General features: G+C 41.0%; 1 protein-coding gene across 5 annotated transcripts in view; it reads left to right on the plus strand.

The window, feature by feature from the left end:
- MON2 (MON2 homolog, regulator of endosome-to-Golgi trafficking) overlaps positions 1–13,010 on the plus strand; it is a 99,228-nt gene extending 86,218 nt beyond the window's left edge. For all 5 annotated transcript variants that reach the window (XM_066633170.1, XM_066633172.1, XM_066633171.1 and 2 more), the window contains 6 exons: positions 498–688; positions 2,791–2,851; positions 3,553–3,676; positions 6,524–6,731; positions 8,454–8,536; positions 10,276–13,010. In XM_066633170.1, the coding sequence (XP_066489267.1) occupies positions 498–688; positions 2,791–2,851; positions 3,553–3,676; positions 6,524–6,731; positions 8,454–8,536; positions 10,276–10,439 (831 nt within the window). In that variant the 3' untranslated portion in view covers positions 10,440–13,010. The remainder of the gene's footprint in view (positions 1–497; positions 689–2,790; positions 2,852–3,552; positions 3,677–6,523; positions 6,732–8,453; positions 8,537–10,275) is intronic.
- Positions 13,011–17,817: the final 4,807 nt, after the last annotated feature.

Genomic DNA, 17,817 nt, shown 5'->3' on the forward strand with positions numbered 1-17,817 from the left:
TATGTTTTTGTGGTGACTTTTGCATCCTTGGTCTACTTTGCTTCTTGTTTCTCAGTTTCTTCTTGTAGTTACACTCATTTTCCATTTGTCACTCCCGGATTGGCCTTTTCAGCCACACTAGACGCTGTGCCAGAACCACCTTTCAGAGCGCGATACCATAGTCTTTCGAGACTGAAGGTTGCCAATATATATAGCAGGCTTCACAGGTTTTCTTGTGTTTTCCTTTACTTTGTTAGGAGGTGTTACTGGGCAGCATCCAGACCTTTGGTACAGTGACATGCATTGTCAGAAGCCCCTTCTGTTCACACAGAGATGTTGTGTGTGAGTGAAATTCTTTTTCCATTCACAGAAGGAGCTTCCACTGACAGTGTACAGCTGTACAAAAGGTCTGGATCCTGCCCATGAGACATGCAAGAATTGGTACTCTACACATTTTTATTCATGGTACATTTGTCTTACTCTTCAAATTACGTCAACATAATCAATTATTTTTGCAGACGTTGAGGATGCCACTTAGTTTGAAGTACGCTTGTCCTTCAGAAAGCACATGGAAATTGGCAGTTTCTTCTCTCCTTAAAGTTCTCTCCATTGGGCTACCAGTTGCAAGACAGCATGCATCCTCTGGGAAATTTGACAGCATGTGGCCAGAGTTAGCCAACACCTTTGAAAACTTCTTATTCACAAAAAGGTAAAGGGCATCTTCATGTGGTTTTTTTAGGTGGCGGGAGCAGAATAATGAGGTTCAAGTAACTTGACTACATCTAACTTTTATTATTTGTACAATTGTACAACTAGCTGTACAATTTACAAGTAGCTATACTTCTTTTCTTTTTACTAGACTTAGAAAGGGTGGTTCTGAAATATCATATGGTATTAAAACCTCATTGTAGAGAAGTAGAGCATGGAGTTTCAGAAGTCTTGCATAAAAGTTCTTGTTCTCTCTCTCAGATTAAGTTTGCCAAGCATTAGATATTGTTATCTAGTTATTGGGCATTGTATGTATAATGTGTGCAGCAAGCTGAAATGAAAACATGTGCAGTCTATCCATTAGAAGTATTTTCTGCACTCTTAAATGTTAAGGATTAACATTTCAAATGGAGTAACAGCATAGGAAGAAAGCTTGAAGTTACCAGAGTTAGTGTTTGCAAAAACTGTATTCACTATCTTTTATCAGCACTATTCACAACATACAGGTTACACATATATTTATCAGAAATTTAACCTGCTTCACTGAGAGGACTCAGAGCAGTTTACAACAAACAAGTAAAAGAATAATCATCAATAAAAGCAGAACTATAATTTGTTTAAAATGTTCATGCACACTCAGGTCCAAAGTCCAGCAGTCATTACAAGTTAGGAAGCACACTTGCTGAAATGAGTTCTGCATCCTCTGTCGAAATACAGATAGTGAGGAGGGAAGGACTATACCAATTACCTCATGTAGACAGGACTGCCTACAGAGTGGGCACTCCCATACATCACGCAGCACAGTGTTTGTGTCACAAACTTCAACGTGAAATTGTTTTTTGATGGAGGCGTGGATCTTCTGACCATACTAAATATTCCACTGTGCACATATGTACATTTATGGATGCTCAATAGTGCATTACAATATAATACATTGTGAAATGATTCTCAATATCTAAATTGTGAATTTACTTGATATAGGAAATATGTTTGTGTTTAATTCTATACTTGATAAATGGAAAAAAATAGTAGAAAACAGGCTGTCTGAAAACTAGAAAAGCTGTTCTTGTTTCAAGAGGTAAGAACCATAACAGAACTCATTTGATGTTTGGGTGTTGTGTGGAGTCTCATCTGAGAGTTAGAAAGTTAGGTTACGACATATATAATTGGTGCAAAAATAATCTGAAAATACCTAATTTAACCAATTTTTGCCCAGCCCACAGGTGTACACATTTAGTCCCCGTGGCGTATATGCAATGTTGGGCAGAAATAGCTTAACATATGCAAATTGTTTATGTATGAAAAGAATATGTCCCTTGGAAATGAGAGAGGTTTATCATGGCTCATTCTGATCTCTCCTTTGAGTGTGTTGTCCAGTGTGTCAAATTATTCAAATATTAATTTCACTACTGGTTGTTAGCCTCATCCATTTGTAAAGAATGAAAAACTTCATTCTCAAGATGAATTACTGGTAGATAAGGTTTTTTAAACTATTTGGGGTATTATAGGTGCTAATGAAGTGATGGTGTATCCAGAAAGCATATTAACACTGAAATATTCCGTATGTTAAAGTGACTGAAGACTACTTCCTCCTGTGATTCTTTGAACCGATATTTCTACGCCATGGGATGCAACCTCAATGAACTGCCACTTGATGAATTTGATTTAATCACTCACATAAAGCAGAGGTCACTAACAGGGTGTCTGCCTAGCCTTTGCTCAAAGTGCATATGTATGGGATTGATGAATGGGTGGAAGTTTGGTCTCTGTGGGTGAGATGGAAGAGGCATGCAAACATATGCATGGCAGGATGGAAACTTATTTTGTTCTTGGTTGCATGTGCTTCAACATGCATTTTGCAATATGCCTGCCACCCCTTCTGAGAATTCCTGAGGTAAACCCCCCCCCCCGAAAGGCTTCACAAGGTTTAGAGACACCTGCTTTAAGGCTTTTCTCCAAAAATACAAATTGCTATATATGTATACTTAATTTTTCTATACTTACATTTTCTATTTATCTGTTATTTACATAACTTTCATATCTTGAACTTTTCACATTAGACTATGTACTTCAAAAACATTTCTGTGTTTAATTCTGTTTCAGTTCACCTCCAGATAATCTTTCTATTCAAGAATTTCAGAGGAATGAAAGCATTGATGTTGAGGTGAGAATATATCCATGTGCAATCGAAAAAAGCATTCTAATAAAATTCTGCATCATACCAATTTTTTTAAGAAAGATTAAATTACTTTAATGTATACTTAACAAATTCAACTTTTATTAGCTCACAGCATAAGTTACCATTTTGACCACTGTGTGAAACAGTGCAGGTTTCATTGCACACGTACCATTGACCAATGTATTTGCAGAAGATCTGTTTTGCATATACTTATCAGTATCTGAAAAGAGTAGAATCTCTTATGGCCTAAATATTATTATTTTGGAACATTTTAGTCTTCAACTGCTTTCTAACACCTGGTTGTGGCATTTAGCTTATGCACATGGCAGAACCTTTGGTTCAGACATGCATATCCCACTCAGAGAACATGAACTGGGGTTAAGCAGTGGTCTCCACTGGCGCATTCTATATGAAGCAAAAATGGTTGTTCCCACTTGAATGGACATTTACACACGTGTGTGCCTGTTCAAATTCAAGATTCTATAGAATGCTGGGGAGGGATTACAAGGCAAAACTTGCTCCTATGCCCCACCCTCCACACACATCCCAGTGAACCATAAACCTTGAACCCAGTGAACCTGGATGATTCTGTAATACCATATAATTTTGCAGCTGTATTTTGCATTACTGAACTTTTGCTTAATGATTTTTCTGTAAAACATTTGTATGTACTTCATCTGTTATAGGTGGTGCAGCTCATTAGCACAGAGATACTGCCATATGCTAATTTTATTCCTAAGGAATTTGTTGGTCAGATTATGACTATGCTTAATAGGGGCTCAATACATTCACAGTCCTCTTCATTTACAGGTATGTAAATCTGAACAATAAAGCAGCATGAAAAGTCACATGGAAGTATTCCTGTTGTAGTAAACATTGGAATGGCAATGTTGTATGTCATGTGTAGCAGGTGCATAGCTAGAGCATTGACACGTGGAGGTGTATAGTGTATGACCAGCAGGACATTTGCACAAAACCATAAATCAAAAGCCATATTTGTAGTTCCAAACTTGACAAATGGTTTGTTTAATATAATAAATGCTTTCTGAAAAATTAAGCATCAGAAATGTTCAGATTTCCATTTATCTAAGAAAGAATCAGGGGTGGGAATGGGAAAATCCTATGGCTCCTCTTCCCAAATTTACAAGCCTGACACGCATGTCACCAGTATCTTGAATACGATTATATCATACAGTAAATACTGTGATGGTTTTTAATCAGTAAACGTGTTGCTGTATATTTTGATTTAACATACTATATAAGAAATTGTGTAATAGATTTGTAAACTATTTGTTATAAACTACTTTTAAAGTATTTTACAAAACTGTGAACATAATAAAAAGCATCAAACAAGAAATAAAAAAGCTAAACAAACTTAACACATTCCAACATCCACCCATAAAACAACTGTAGTAAAACCTGAAGCCATTCTGTTAAAGCAGAGTGGAGGAGAAAAGTTTTCAGGGTGCACCTTAAGGCAGCCAGCTTGAGGTTTGCCAACCTTTTTCAGAAGTGCATTCTGCAGTCACAGCACCAGTGCAGAAAAGGCTCTATCCTTGGACCCCATCAACTGCACTTAGGACCCATTCCTATCCAATTGTCCAGTGCTGATGCAGCCATGCTAATGGGGTGTGCACTGCATTCTGCAGTGTGGGGGGGGGGGAGGCATGGAGACCTCCTTAAAGTAAGGGAAATATTTGTTCCCATTCCTTGGGGCTGCATCAGTGCTGGAAAGTTAGATAGGATTGAACCCTCAATTAGTTGTCGGCCAGAGATAATGATCTTAGAGCCCAAAAACTAACATGGTATCCAAGCAGTCCTTCAGATAACCTGACCCCATTTCATATAGTGACTTTAAAGGTAGAATCAGCACCTTAAATTTGTCCAGAAACAAACTTGTAACTTTTATAGCTGATGCAGTACTGTCATACTGTGCTCATAGAAACTCGCACCAGAGAGCAAAGTAATAGTTGTCTTTTTGCACAAGTTGAAGTTTTTGGACCATCTTCTAGGGCTTCCCCAATTAGAGTGCATTATGTATGGATAATTGAGGCTAGATCTGATTTTTCTAGGAGGCTGACGAATCACCCCAAGCCTTACAAATGGTCAACATCTGGTAATCCAGGGTGAATGCCAGATTCAGGATATCCCATACTGCATATCTGCAACTTCAGGGAGAGAGCAGCCCAATCAAGCAGAAAGGCTGTAAATTTTCATCTGAACTGAAGTTGCAGTTTTAGTCCTCATTCAAGTGCCCTGAAGCACCAGTTCAGGATTTTCTCCAATTCCCCAGAATTTAGATGAGAGGGGGAGCTGGGGGTCATCAACATACTGAGGACACCACAGACCAAACTTGTGAATGACCCCTCCCAGTGGTTCATGTAGATAAAAGAATAAAATGGAGCCCTGTGGTATCTCATAGTCAAAAGCGAGGGGGCGGGTGAGCTGTAATCCTCCAGTGTCATACTCTTGGTATGGCCCATCAGGAAGGATTAGAATCACCTTAACACAATACCCTTGAATTCCCTCCTCTCCCCCATGGTAGCCTAGTCAGAAAGAGACTATGGTTGATGGTATCAAAAGACTCTGAGAGGTCTAGGGGAAGGGAACAAGACTGCACTCCGACTACCTATCTCCCAGTGAAGGTTATCCCCTAAGGCACAGTCAATCCGGAAGTCAAACTGATTTATCTTTCTGTATCACAATTCTTTCTTTGCCAAAGTCAGTAGAACTCAGTGATCCTGGTGAAAAAAAAAAAATAAAGTCATGCAAAAGTCATGCAAAAAGAAATAAATAGTATTGGAGTTTATAAGAAGTAATAGTATTGGAGTTTGATTGCAATACATCCCAATGATTTCCAAGGACTAAGATCAAAAGCCTAAAGAGTGCACGCCAGCTTACTGCCAGCATACACTGTCATAAATGTGCCATAAGGCATGTTTGCAGGCCCTAGCACCAGTGCTAGCTCAGCACTGTCTGGTGTTGGGCTAGCTCTGGTGGAGCACCGGAGCTCCACCACATGGCGGTTGTGCAGACCACTGGGCAGTGGAGAAGTAGGTGGGGGCATGGGGGGAGGCAGGTATTCCAGGGTAGGGGGAGGCAGGCACAGCGTGGGGAGGAGGCGTGCTGGTGGGAGATGAACAGGGCAAGGAGGTAAAGCTCCACCAGATCCTGAGTCTCCGTGTCAGGCCACCTGCCCAACATGGAGGCTCTTACTTCTACGCCAACCTTTAGGTCGTCGTAGAATCGAGTAGCCCCGTTGCAGTGCTACGTGCCTTACCAGGGGAAAGAGGACAAAAGTCCCCTACTCACGATGAGCCACTGGCGCTACCCTGGTTGCACTAAGGATACAGCGGCATCCATTTTCGGCGCCACTGCAGACCTAAGCACCAGGCAGTTCAGGATTGGGCTGTCCACCACTGATAATTTTCTTTGGGTGAGCAGATCAGTCTTACACCATAACTGGATTGTGGATTATGGTTAAAAGATGAAATGCTTTGATCCAGGTTGTCAGATTTTAGTTCCATTAAGCAATGTATCTATTTCCATATAATTATCTGCAGTGTGCTTGGCTTTATAATCTCTGTACTTTCTAAATGCTCTGTTTCCAATAATTTTTTAAAAAATAAAATAGATAAGAATTTTTTGTTTTGACAGAAGCAGAAATAGATATTCGTATGAGAGAGGAATTTTCCAAGATGTGCTTTGAAACTTTGCTTCAGTTCTCATTCAGTAACAAAGTAACAACTCCTCAGGAAGGCTACATTTCTCGCATGGCACTCTCTGTTCTCTTAAAACGTTCACAAGACGTGCTGTATCGCTACATAGAAGATGAAAGACTAAGTGGCAAGTGTCCTCTGCCCCGGTAGGTACAATGGGTTTCTAGATGTCTGTGTACCTTGTTATGATTTAAGGTTTTTTTAATGTTAAGGCTCCAAACTATGCCGTTCCAATATCTGAAAGGATGTTATAAAAGACTCATTTGAACAAAACTTGTGTAATTGTAGGCCTCAACCACCTAAAAATATTTGTCATTTCTTCTACTGTACCATATATAATGTTCCTAAGTAAAAAGATGCATTGGAAAAATGTTAACTGAATTATACTGAGGATCTTTAGAAGTTATTTTAGTTGGTCCACAAATAATCTTAGGCTGCAGTCCTGTACACACTTGGAAATACACCACTGATCTCATTAGGATTGTGCTGTAAGTTGTTTTTATTTAACAAAGTTCCAAAATTTGCTGACAGCTTGGGAACTGGGAGTGCATTTTGTAGCAACTAACAGCACAATCCAATCTTTGGCGAGGCCACTGGTTGCAGCGGCCACCAGTCTCCTTAGGGGAAGGGGACGAAAGTTCACAATGGGGTCAGGCTTCACAATGGGGTTTCTCAAGTCTGAGCAAGCTGTTTTGCTGGCACAGACAAAAGAACCCCTGTGTTGGGCTTTTTAGCCAGTCTCACCCCCACCAGCTCCAGTTCCTCCCCCACACTGGAATGCCTCCCCCCCATCCCGAAAGCCCTTACCACCGCCCAGAGCTCTTACCTTGCTCCAGATTGCATCCATCTGCCACTGGGCCCAGTGCCACTGGTGTTGGGCCAGCACCGGCACTCCCTCCTCACAGGGTGCCATAAATGTGCTTTACAGCACTTTTATGACCCCCAGGCTAGCGCTGGAGTTCAGCACCAATGGTTAAGGCCCATTGGATTGGACTCTCAGTCGATAATTGTAACAACCTTTAATGCTTTCTTATTCTGCAGTCAAGATGTTATCGTTACAAACGGTAATCGGTTTTAATAAAGTCTGTTTGTTACTTGATCTGAACTGTTTTTTATTACCTGGTTAGTGAATAGTAAAAATTGATTATGAAAAATAGAACTGACCTACAGTTGTAATTTTATGAAAAATCACAACCTTAGGTCATCCTAGTCAGATTTTTATCTTCTTAAACTGTTTTTAAAGATTGAGAAAATGGGCACTAAGGTCACCTGTGGGAATTTTTTGGAAAGATGTTCAAAATAGTTTCTTTGAGAATTATTAAACTTTGACATTTAACCTGGATCCAGCTAACATTTATGAACACCAAGCACTTGCTTGCATGAATGACTATGAATGGTAGGCTGCAGTGATGTCCTATCAAGCTGCTTTTGAAATGAAGGTCAGTTTCAAAAATTCATTTGGCATGAGAATTTCTACTTGAGGAACAGAAGCCCAAGAACTCCTTTGAAACACAAAAAACAAGTTGCACAAATCTTTGGATCATAGCCATACTGTTTATTCATTCTTAGAAGTATTTGCAATACTGGAAACACAAGCAAAAATACATTTCCAACCTTGCACTTCAGTGCTTACTTGAAAATGCTGTAATTGTTCATTGTGTTGTTGACCAGTGTTTTAGAAAATTAGATATAAATAACGTGGTATTGTGGGGCAAAGGTATGATTTTTTTAAAATATACTATTAGATTTTGTTAAACCACTATTTTGTTAACCATTACAACTGTTTTGTATAAAAAACCAAAGTAATAGAGTTTTGATCAACACTTTCTGAAAACTTACATTTACCGCTTATTTTGTTCTTTTTATAGGCAGCAAGTCACAGAAATAATCTTTGTTTTAAAAGCTGTCAGTACTCTCATAGATTCTCTTAAAAAAACTCAGCCTGAAAATGGTAAGTAGATCTATTGTATATAATTTGTAATTATTTTATTGTGCATACATTTTTCATGCTTATCATTAAATAATCCTAAATATGGGGCAGGGTGTATCCGTGGATCCCATGTCTCCATTTTCACTTATTAGCTTGTTTAAAGACTTATCGCAGTGGGGGAAAGGCTATAGCAAGGTTAGCAGGAAGCGGAACCTAACCACTTCCTGTTAACCTCAGTCAAGTTTTTTTAAATATCCAAACTGCTGGGAGGCAGCCTCAAGGTCGTTATGAGTTTGTAAGCTTATAGCAACCTGGTTTAAGGAAGACTTTTTTGCTGAGTAGGTTTCTCAAACAAGCTAATGGGCATGGAGGAGAGGGCAGAGACAGGCATTCCCTGTATCCATGGCTTCTGGGATCTGTGCAGGGAGTCAGGAACCTATCCTGCGTCTGGGGCATGTCTGTGTATTACTTCAGCACTTCCCAAAGTTTGGGCCGCAACCCACTGGAGGGTCATTAGCCCAAGCATAGCGTGGATATCAGGCACTATCTGGACCCACCCGTCCACCCTTGCATTTGCAGGGCCTCAGAATGGCCCTCAGAAGCTTCTATAAGCCACTTCTGGTTTTTTATAGCTTCTTCTGGTTTGCTTCTGGAAACCGGAAGTGGATTACTGAAGTTTATGAGGGCCATTCTGAGGCCTGCAGAAGGCTATAGAGGAGGTTACTGGGTCAGGAGAGGCCTCTACCACCACCAGGAGTGTTGTGACCCACTGCAGAGGACAAGGTGGGTCATGGTGCTGTGAAGTTAGGGAACCCCTATACTATTTCATAATACAAATGTCAAGATAAAATGTTCTTCAAATTTGACTTTAAAACTTAGAGCTGATATTGTAAAGGGTTTGTAATATTTGGAGATAAGGCAGGTGCCCAGGGCCACCCATACCTTCAGCCCTGCCACCCACTCCAAGGGGTCCTATGCCATTGCCGACAGTCCTGGAACTCCCTGCCAAGGTTGTGCTGCTTGCCTGTGTGAAAGAGGCTCGCTTCTGTGATGGACTGAGCTGACCCAGTACAGCTGCAGCAGGGTTGCTGGGGCAGACTTCCTGGACCACCAACTGCAATGCCATCAACGATGGCTGTTTGTCAGCGCAGCCTGGGTCAAATTGACCATCTGTATCACCACTGGCAGCAGAGCATGGAGGACCTCCCCCCAGCGTAAGGAGAGTGATCTGTGGGTGTGGAAACCCTCTTTCAGGGGCAGGGGCAAGGGACAACTGAAGATGGTGAAGAGGCAGGCCAACCAGAGGACCAGGAAGAGACTGCTTATATTAAATTTTGATTGATGGCCAGTGAGGAGGCTGGCTGCAAGGGTAGGTGCTGATTAATGCCATTCAGGCGTGACCCTTAGGAAGGAGCCAGGGCTCAGGAGGAGGAAATAGTTGTGGTAACCCCTCCCTCGGCTGCATCTGAGGCCCATAGGACCCCCTCACGGATAAGCAAAGAGACTCACCTTGGATGCCAATGGACAGCAGGGTCTGAATTTAAATACCTTTAAAAACAAAACAGTGTGCCAAAATAGGGCTTTTCTGTTTTCAAAGGCATTTAAATTCAGACCTCCGATATTCATGGATTCCGTATCTGCAGGGGTTCTGGAATGGAACTACCACAGATACCAGGGTCTGACTGTATTTTTTCTGTGTAAAAATAACAACTGGAGCATTAGAAAAAAAAAAATCACTTTTTTTAACCTTTTTGTTGCAGTTGATGCTAACACGTGGGCACAGGTTATTGCTTTGTACCCAACTTTAGTAGAATGTATCACATGCTCATCTTCAGAAGTCTGTTCTGCTCTCAAAGAGGCTTTAGTTCCCTTTAAGGACTTCATGCACCCACCAGCATCCAAGATACAGAATGGAGAGTCTTGACAAAACACAATTTTTTTTTTTACTTTTTCAAGAAGAAATGCATCCCTCAAAAGAATGTTTATTCTGAACTGAAACACCTCTGTGGACACACATCTCTTATGTCTTGGCAAGCAGTGTTGACCACCTTTTAAACTATACTAACACGAACTCGGTGATTCGTATCACTTCAAGCTTGCTTCAGAAATGTTTCAGGATGACTAGCAGTGCAAACCTCTGACTGTTTGAGAAGAATCAATTTTATTAAATACAGTACTCTCTACAGTATCTTGAAGTGGTGATTGAAAAGTGGGCTTATGTACAGCTTGTTGTGTGTGTGTGTTAATGATGTAATTAAGAAAAAAAACACTTCATTTGGATTTATTAGGCGGGTGTTTTGCACCGTTTTTTCAAGTACAAAACTGTACTAAAATTTTATGCAAGATGGTACTGTAACATTCCACATTATCTGTAACCAGCCTTTGTAAACAAAGGGAAGATGTATTTGTGTGTATAATAAATCATACAGTTCTGTAAAAAAAAAAAAAAGGAAAAAAGTTGCATTTATTTAAATCCTTTTTAAACATAATGTTAAAAGCTTAAAAATGTATTTATTATGGATACTAAGTTGTATGCTTGCATTTGTACTGAATATTTGCCTTCTTCATTGGCAGATATACTCATTCATATCTGATCATGCAATGATTTTTTTTTCCTTTTTGGCATATTTGAATGTATGTTATCTGTGGCCAATGAACAATAATTTTAGCAGGATATAATAAAAATAGTGGCAAACAATCTGTGAGCTGCCATGTTGAAATAAATGCATTTGCATAGGCAGAACACTGCTCTGTAGCACTAAAACACTATCATACCTCGTTTCACTAAATGGTTTTATCAGCCCATCTTTGTAGGTAGCTCTGCGTTTTCTTTTCAAGTTCTACTTGAAATTCTTATGTAACTCTTTGTTTTGACCCTAAACAACATTGGTCACCATTGCTGAATTATGACTAAAGCAAGATTTCAAAGATCAGCAATATTTTACTTGTATTTCTTGTTCATTGTTGCAATAATTTTAAGTGCTTTGTTTTGTAATGTTTTTTCCAACCTGAATAACTGTTCTACTCTTTGAGTATAATGTGTGTGATACAAACCAAGAAGTGTATTTTTGAAGCTAGTTTAGAGATACAGTAAACTGTCATGAAGTAAAATTGTTTGTTTCCCTTTACTATGCAGTGCCAAAGGGTCCGTACTTTCTGTAAGAGCTTTCCTTGGAAAGATTCTTACAGATAGCCATGCTGCTTAAATTTTAATGAATATATATTTTGATCCCAATCCTGATAACACTTCGACATCATGCTGGACAGCTGAAGATTTCTTCTGTTGTGCCTTCCTGGTGTGAGAGAGGACTCACAATAACAATACCTTATGCAGATGGCCCATTCTTACAGGCATGTTGTTACACGCGATCCATAAATATTGTTGCAAACACTGCATATTCTGCCACTTTGCGGCAGAGCGTTCTCCTTTCCCAAAAGCATCCATGACAGTGACAGTTTATTGTGCTGCATAAACCTGCCTGAAGCTACCAAGAAGCAAGGATGTATGGAGATGCATCCATCCATTAAAAAATTAAACTTTTTACTTCAATTATTATTTTTTAGATAAACTTCTTTAAGAAAATATCTATCCAGTTCAAAGTAAAATCTGAATGTAGTATAAACAAACATATTAAAGTTTATAATCCTTTATACTGAGTTTGTGACCATCTAGCGAACATTTCCAGGCTAATTCTAACCATCAGTAAAGAGCTTGATACTGGGGCGAGGGGAAGAAGAGAAAAGCTTGGACAATCAGGTATCTCCTTGTCGCCAGGGATTCATTCTGTTATACTTGTGCCCATTTGGATGATCTCATGCTATTTCATGGCCTTTGAACTACCTAAGCTCTGGAATTTATGGCCATCTGTGACTCTACTTACCAACCAAACAACTTAGGGCCCAATCCTATCCAATTTTCCAGTGCCGGTGCAGCTGTGTCAATGGGGCCTGCACTGTGTCCTGTGGTAGGGAGGCAGTCACAGAGGGTTCCTCAAGGTAAGGGAACATTTGTTCCCTTACCTAGGGGCTGCATTGCAGCTGCATCGGTGCTGGAAAGTTGGATAGGATTGGGCCCTTAGATATTTATTTTCTAGTTATGGGAACAAGATAAACTGCCTAATAGCTAACTGCTCTTGCTTTTGGGAAATCGAAGTGCCTTTCAGGGAGGAATAGGAAATTACTAACAAATCTAGTTCTGTTTGAGTTCTACAAACAAATCCACAGAAATTTCAGGCTCTCCCTACTCCATAGAATTCTAAAGTGCAAATATTGCATGCACAAAAGTTTTGAATTAGCTTACAGTCTAGCAATAAGGACTTGGTTAAGTAGTACATTGAGATGTTTTAATAGTTCTGTCGACCAACATGGATGCACTTCTGTTTTAGTAAACATTTGCAATATTAGGAGACCTGATTTTAAGGGTGTTATTAAAATTAGTCTTTTCTGTTGGTAATTTTAAATCACATTGCTTTAAATCAGAAAAGCCCTCCCTATTCTGAGCTTACTGTTCCGCCATGGTGCCACGTTTGTTTCAAGCTCATCCTGGCACAGGAACAGTCTGAGCAGTTGCATCTATTACCCAGCATCCCAGAAGGCTGTGCAAAAGAATGTCTGGGCAGATGCGACTGCCCAGAGAGTACCTGTGCCAGGATCAGCTTGAAACAAATGCAGCACCATGGTGGAACAGTAAGCTCCGCTCACAGGAGGGAGGACTTTTTCCAAACCCTAAGCTGGGGTTTGGAGAGCCGTGCTTTAAATTATCCTGAAACCCATCTTGGGGTGATTAAGACAAACACAACCATTAAATGTAACTAATGGCTCTGGGTCCTGGCTTCTCCTTGCCAACTCAAGGTCCTATGCTAATTAAGTTATAGATGTCATGAGCAACCTTTTTCCAAGGTTTGGCACACAAAGAAATACCATCACCACCAGGGATAGGCAAGAGAAATCCATCAAGTGGTATCTCACAAAAGCATGAGCTCATTCCCAAAAATATTCTGCTATAGCCAAAAACAATTTAAGTCTGGGAATAGAACCCTAAACCATGCATTCTCCTGCTACCTAACCTTGGTATGTCTGAAAATTGACCCATTACAGGTCAATTGACAGCATTATAGGTTCTATCTCCTCAGCAACCCAAGAATTTCCATGCCAACTCCTGGCAGCCTCTTGTTCATCTTTTCCTTCCCCAGGTCCCTCCATACAACCAGAGAAGCTGCAATTTGATGTTTGCAAAAAACCCTCGTCTCCCCCATTGGAAAGTACTTTGGTTGCATTGCCTCACTTTCCATTTTCATTCCCTTGAGCCTCCACCAGTACGTGGAATCTTACCTACCTAGTCCTGCAGCTTCTAGCTCACTTGACATTTTAGAGAAACCATCACAGCAGATACAGATGTATACAATGTCCTTTCTAGGCTATCTTCCCTTCCTAACCAATGACAGACCATTGGTGAGGTGATCTAGTATTCTTCTCCTTTGTTCATCTAAACTCCCCTGCCCCCTTAACCCTCTCTAAACCTAGACGCCACCTCTAACCTAGATGCCACCTCTGTGTCTGTTTTAAGTTCTGTTTTTCACCTGTAAGAGCAGGAGTTTAGAGTCTATCATCCAAACTCTCTCTTTTTAAACTCCCCTCTTGGACTCCCTGCTGTGGATGATTTTATTTGGGGGGGGGGGATTAATTGGTTTATGTTACTCTTTTTGATCTGCCTCTGAATTACAGAGAACTCAACTATCTTTGTGCTTGGTCTTCCATTTCCTTTTCACTAATTTTCCACTTTGTGCACTCAGAATCCTTTATTTCCTCTTCATTCCTCATCTTCCCCTGAATAATTTCTATAGATACCAATATCCTTCTGTCCATGTCATGTGCCCCTTTGCCTCTCCCCTTCTCATTTTATATATCCCCTCCCCTTTCAGGAAGATATGCTTTTTCATTTAGTGTACCCAGTAGCTAAGTGATTCTTCTGCATTTTTCTCTAGCTTTCCCCTCCCTCTTACTGTACTTTTAACCCCACAATAAATATCTGCTTTTGGTATTATGATCTATTCTTGTTTTGGTTGTATTCTCAGTTATTTCATTGTTGGTTTTAACTTTGCACTGTTGGCTGCCTTAATGGAAGGGGAAAGGGTGACATAAATTGTTAAAATAAACCTTTGCACCTGTATCCTTGTCTCCCTTATACTTGGTAAAGGCCAAATGCTTTAGAGTGTGTTAAGAGCCAAATGGCCACATTCGCTACTCATGTGCTTATTTACCCCTTGTATGCATTCTGTTATACACATCCTTGAGCACTTCTAGTGGCGCTGGTCTTTGCATCCTAGATTTTTGTCAAAAAATAACAGGCTATGATACATACATACTATGATACTGCTATTAAGCTTGTTCGCTGCTCCCAATTTTCTCAATATAAGAAAATTAATTTACTTTTGCTATAATTATGGGACATAGATGTCTTGCGCCTACCTACCATAGCGAAGGGGAAACCTTCACCAGAATGTTCATTAAGAGCAGGATGGTGTAGTGCTTCAGGAGTTATGCCTGGGAGGGTCATGTTCAAATCCCCACTCATAAAGCTTCTGGGTGAACTTGGGCTAGTCACTATCATCCTCACCTACCTCACATGGTTGCTGTGAGGACAAAACTATGCCTGCATTTGTTTTTCAGCTAGAAAATAGCCATAAGTGCCATTACTAGCATGCTTCTAGCACGATTCATTTAAAAACGGAACAAAAATGGCATGGAACGTAGTTCAGGGTGTTTTCACCATGTTTAGTCATTTCCTTATAATTATTAACTAAGCTCTGCATAATTCTTTTAAAATCTCAAAAACAAATGGCTCCTTTTGTCTAAGTTCAAAAACCTCTCTACCACCACCTCCTCTATTTGCTGTACAAGATGGCTGCACTCAGTTGTTTCCTCAGAACAGAGCAAATTATAACATTATTCATGGAGGGCACCATGTTTTATAGTCTCAAGCTTGAAGGGCAGAGTGCCAGCATGGCGAGTGTGCTGGAACTTGAAAAATGAGACTGTGATAGTTTTTCGGCAAGAAAATAGCCAGAAGTGAAGTTGCTAGCGTGCCTCTAGCATGGTAGAAACAGGATTAAATAATGGGAAATGGTATTGAAGGTACTTCAAGGTGTTTTCGTGACATTCCATCATTGCCATATTAAAGTTACCCAGTTCTGTGTAATGCTTTTAAAATCTAAAAAATGCATGGCTTTCATCCAAATTTAAAAGCCCCTCCTCCACCACCTCCCCTATTTGCCATAGAAGATGCTGCACCCAGTTGTTTCTTCTAAGCAATAGGATATTATTATATGAAGGCAGCTATATTTTATAGCACCACTGGAAAGATCACTAGCATGGGTTACATTCTTTTTTTTAGACAAAATAATTGGCAGAAGTGACATTTCCAGCATGCTACTAGCATGCTTCCACCACAGTTAATTTAAAAATGACACAATGGCATCTCCTCATTGAAATAAATTGTATGCCATGTTGTTTCCATACACTCCATACATTCTGGAGGCCACCATGTTTTTAGATGTTTTCTTTAAATAGGAAAATAGGTGGAAGTAATGTAAGCACAGTGGCGGCCAACTTTCCCTGCTCCGAGCTCACTAGGAAAAATTCCAGAACCTAAAAAAAAAGAATGTGACCTAAGTGTGCTGGAACCTTAAAAAAATAAAAAAGCTCTCTAGCACTTCTAGTGCCTTTCACCTCCTAGCACGCTCACCATGCTAGCAATCTTTCCAGCAAGCAAGATGCTAGAAAACATTGTCACCTCCATATGGCTGCATTCATTTTTTAGCCTCTAGCACTTCTAATGCAGCGATATGGAGGTGACGATGTTTTCTAGCATCCTGCTTGCTGGAAAGATTGCTAACATGGTGAGCATGCTAGGAGGTGAAAAACAAACCCTAGTGTGCAGCAAGGAGGGGGGGGGAAGGCTCTCTAGCGCTTCTAGCACTGGAAGCTGAAAAACGCAGCACACATAACTAGGTATTTATATACTGCCTTTCTGGTCATTGGATTACTCCTCTGACTTTATTCAAGGGATTTTTACCATCATAGTTCTCTCTTTCAAGAACCAACATCCTTGTTTGATCTCACTTCTGGTCTCCAGTTTTCCCACGCTGGCTGACAAGCAGCTCCATCTCTCACATGGAAGGCAGCCAAGACGCTTCTTGCTCACACCAAGAGTAGGTGGAATCACTCAGCTTGGCTTGTCAGCTACTTCAAGGTCTCGCCATTCTCAGCCATTCAAGGAGCTGCCTGCGTCCTCAAACTGGCGACCTTCTGATGTTATCTTCAGGCTAACGGAGGCTCTACCCTCTACACCAGAGGGTGACCTTAGTGTGCTAGAAAAAAAATTATCTAGTGCTTCTAGTTGAATAACAAATGCAGCCTATGGCTGTGTTCTTCTTTTAGTTAGGGTAAGGCTGAAGTGAGATTTCTAGCATGCTGCTGCTGTGTTTCCTCCCAGTGCGATTTATTTAAAAACAGAAGTCAAACAGTGCTTGTTTTCCAACGGTTAATTACTGCCTCCAGTCACTAAAAGTACCTGAACATTATTTACCTCTGTAGACTCCTTTTACAACCTCCAGAACGGATGGCTCCTTGTGTGCAAGTTTGAAACCTCCTCCTCCAGGCTGTCCTGCTTGCCTTACAAAATGGCTACTGCCAGTTGTTTCTTTGGAGCAGAGCCACAAGATAACACTGCTCGACGCAGGTGGCCATCTTTTCTAGCTCTGAGATTGCCAGGAAAAACTCCAGTGTGGACAGCGCACTACAGCCTAATTTAAGAAGAAAAAGGAATGTGTACCTATGGTGCTGGCTTAAATAAAGAAGCTCTAGAGCTGGGAGCTGAAAGCAGACACAGCACTGAGTTCCTTTGAAGGGGTGGCATGAGAAGCAGCGTGAAAGCAGGCTTGGCACACGTGCTGATGCGAGAGCCAGTCCCACTGAACACAGACTTCTGCCTGAGCGCGCAGACAGGGCTGCACGGTTACTTTCTCCTGGGTCGGCCGGCTGCTGTGCAATGCGAGGGGAGGCGGGCACTGACCCTGCACACTTTCCCGGGAGTAAATCCCACTGAACACAACGGGACTGACTTCGGAGTGGCCCTGCGCAGGGCTGCTGTGCTCTACCTCGGGACCACCGTCCCACCCACTTTCCTGCGAGCTTCTGAGCAGACACGCGCAGCACTGCAGCCCATGCTCGGCAGCTGCTCCTCCTCAACACGCCGAGAGCCGCGTCGCAGTTCGTGGGGCTCGCTCCCAGGGAAGTGTGGG

Source organism: Tiliqua scincoides, chromosome 7 (assembly GCF_035046505.1).
Source record: "Tiliqua scincoides isolate rTilSci1 chromosome 7, rTilSci1.hap2, whole genome shotgun sequence".
In the NCBI taxonomy this organism is placed as follows: domain Eukaryota; kingdom Metazoa; phylum Chordata; class Lepidosauria; order Squamata; family Scincidae; genus Tiliqua; species Tiliqua scincoides.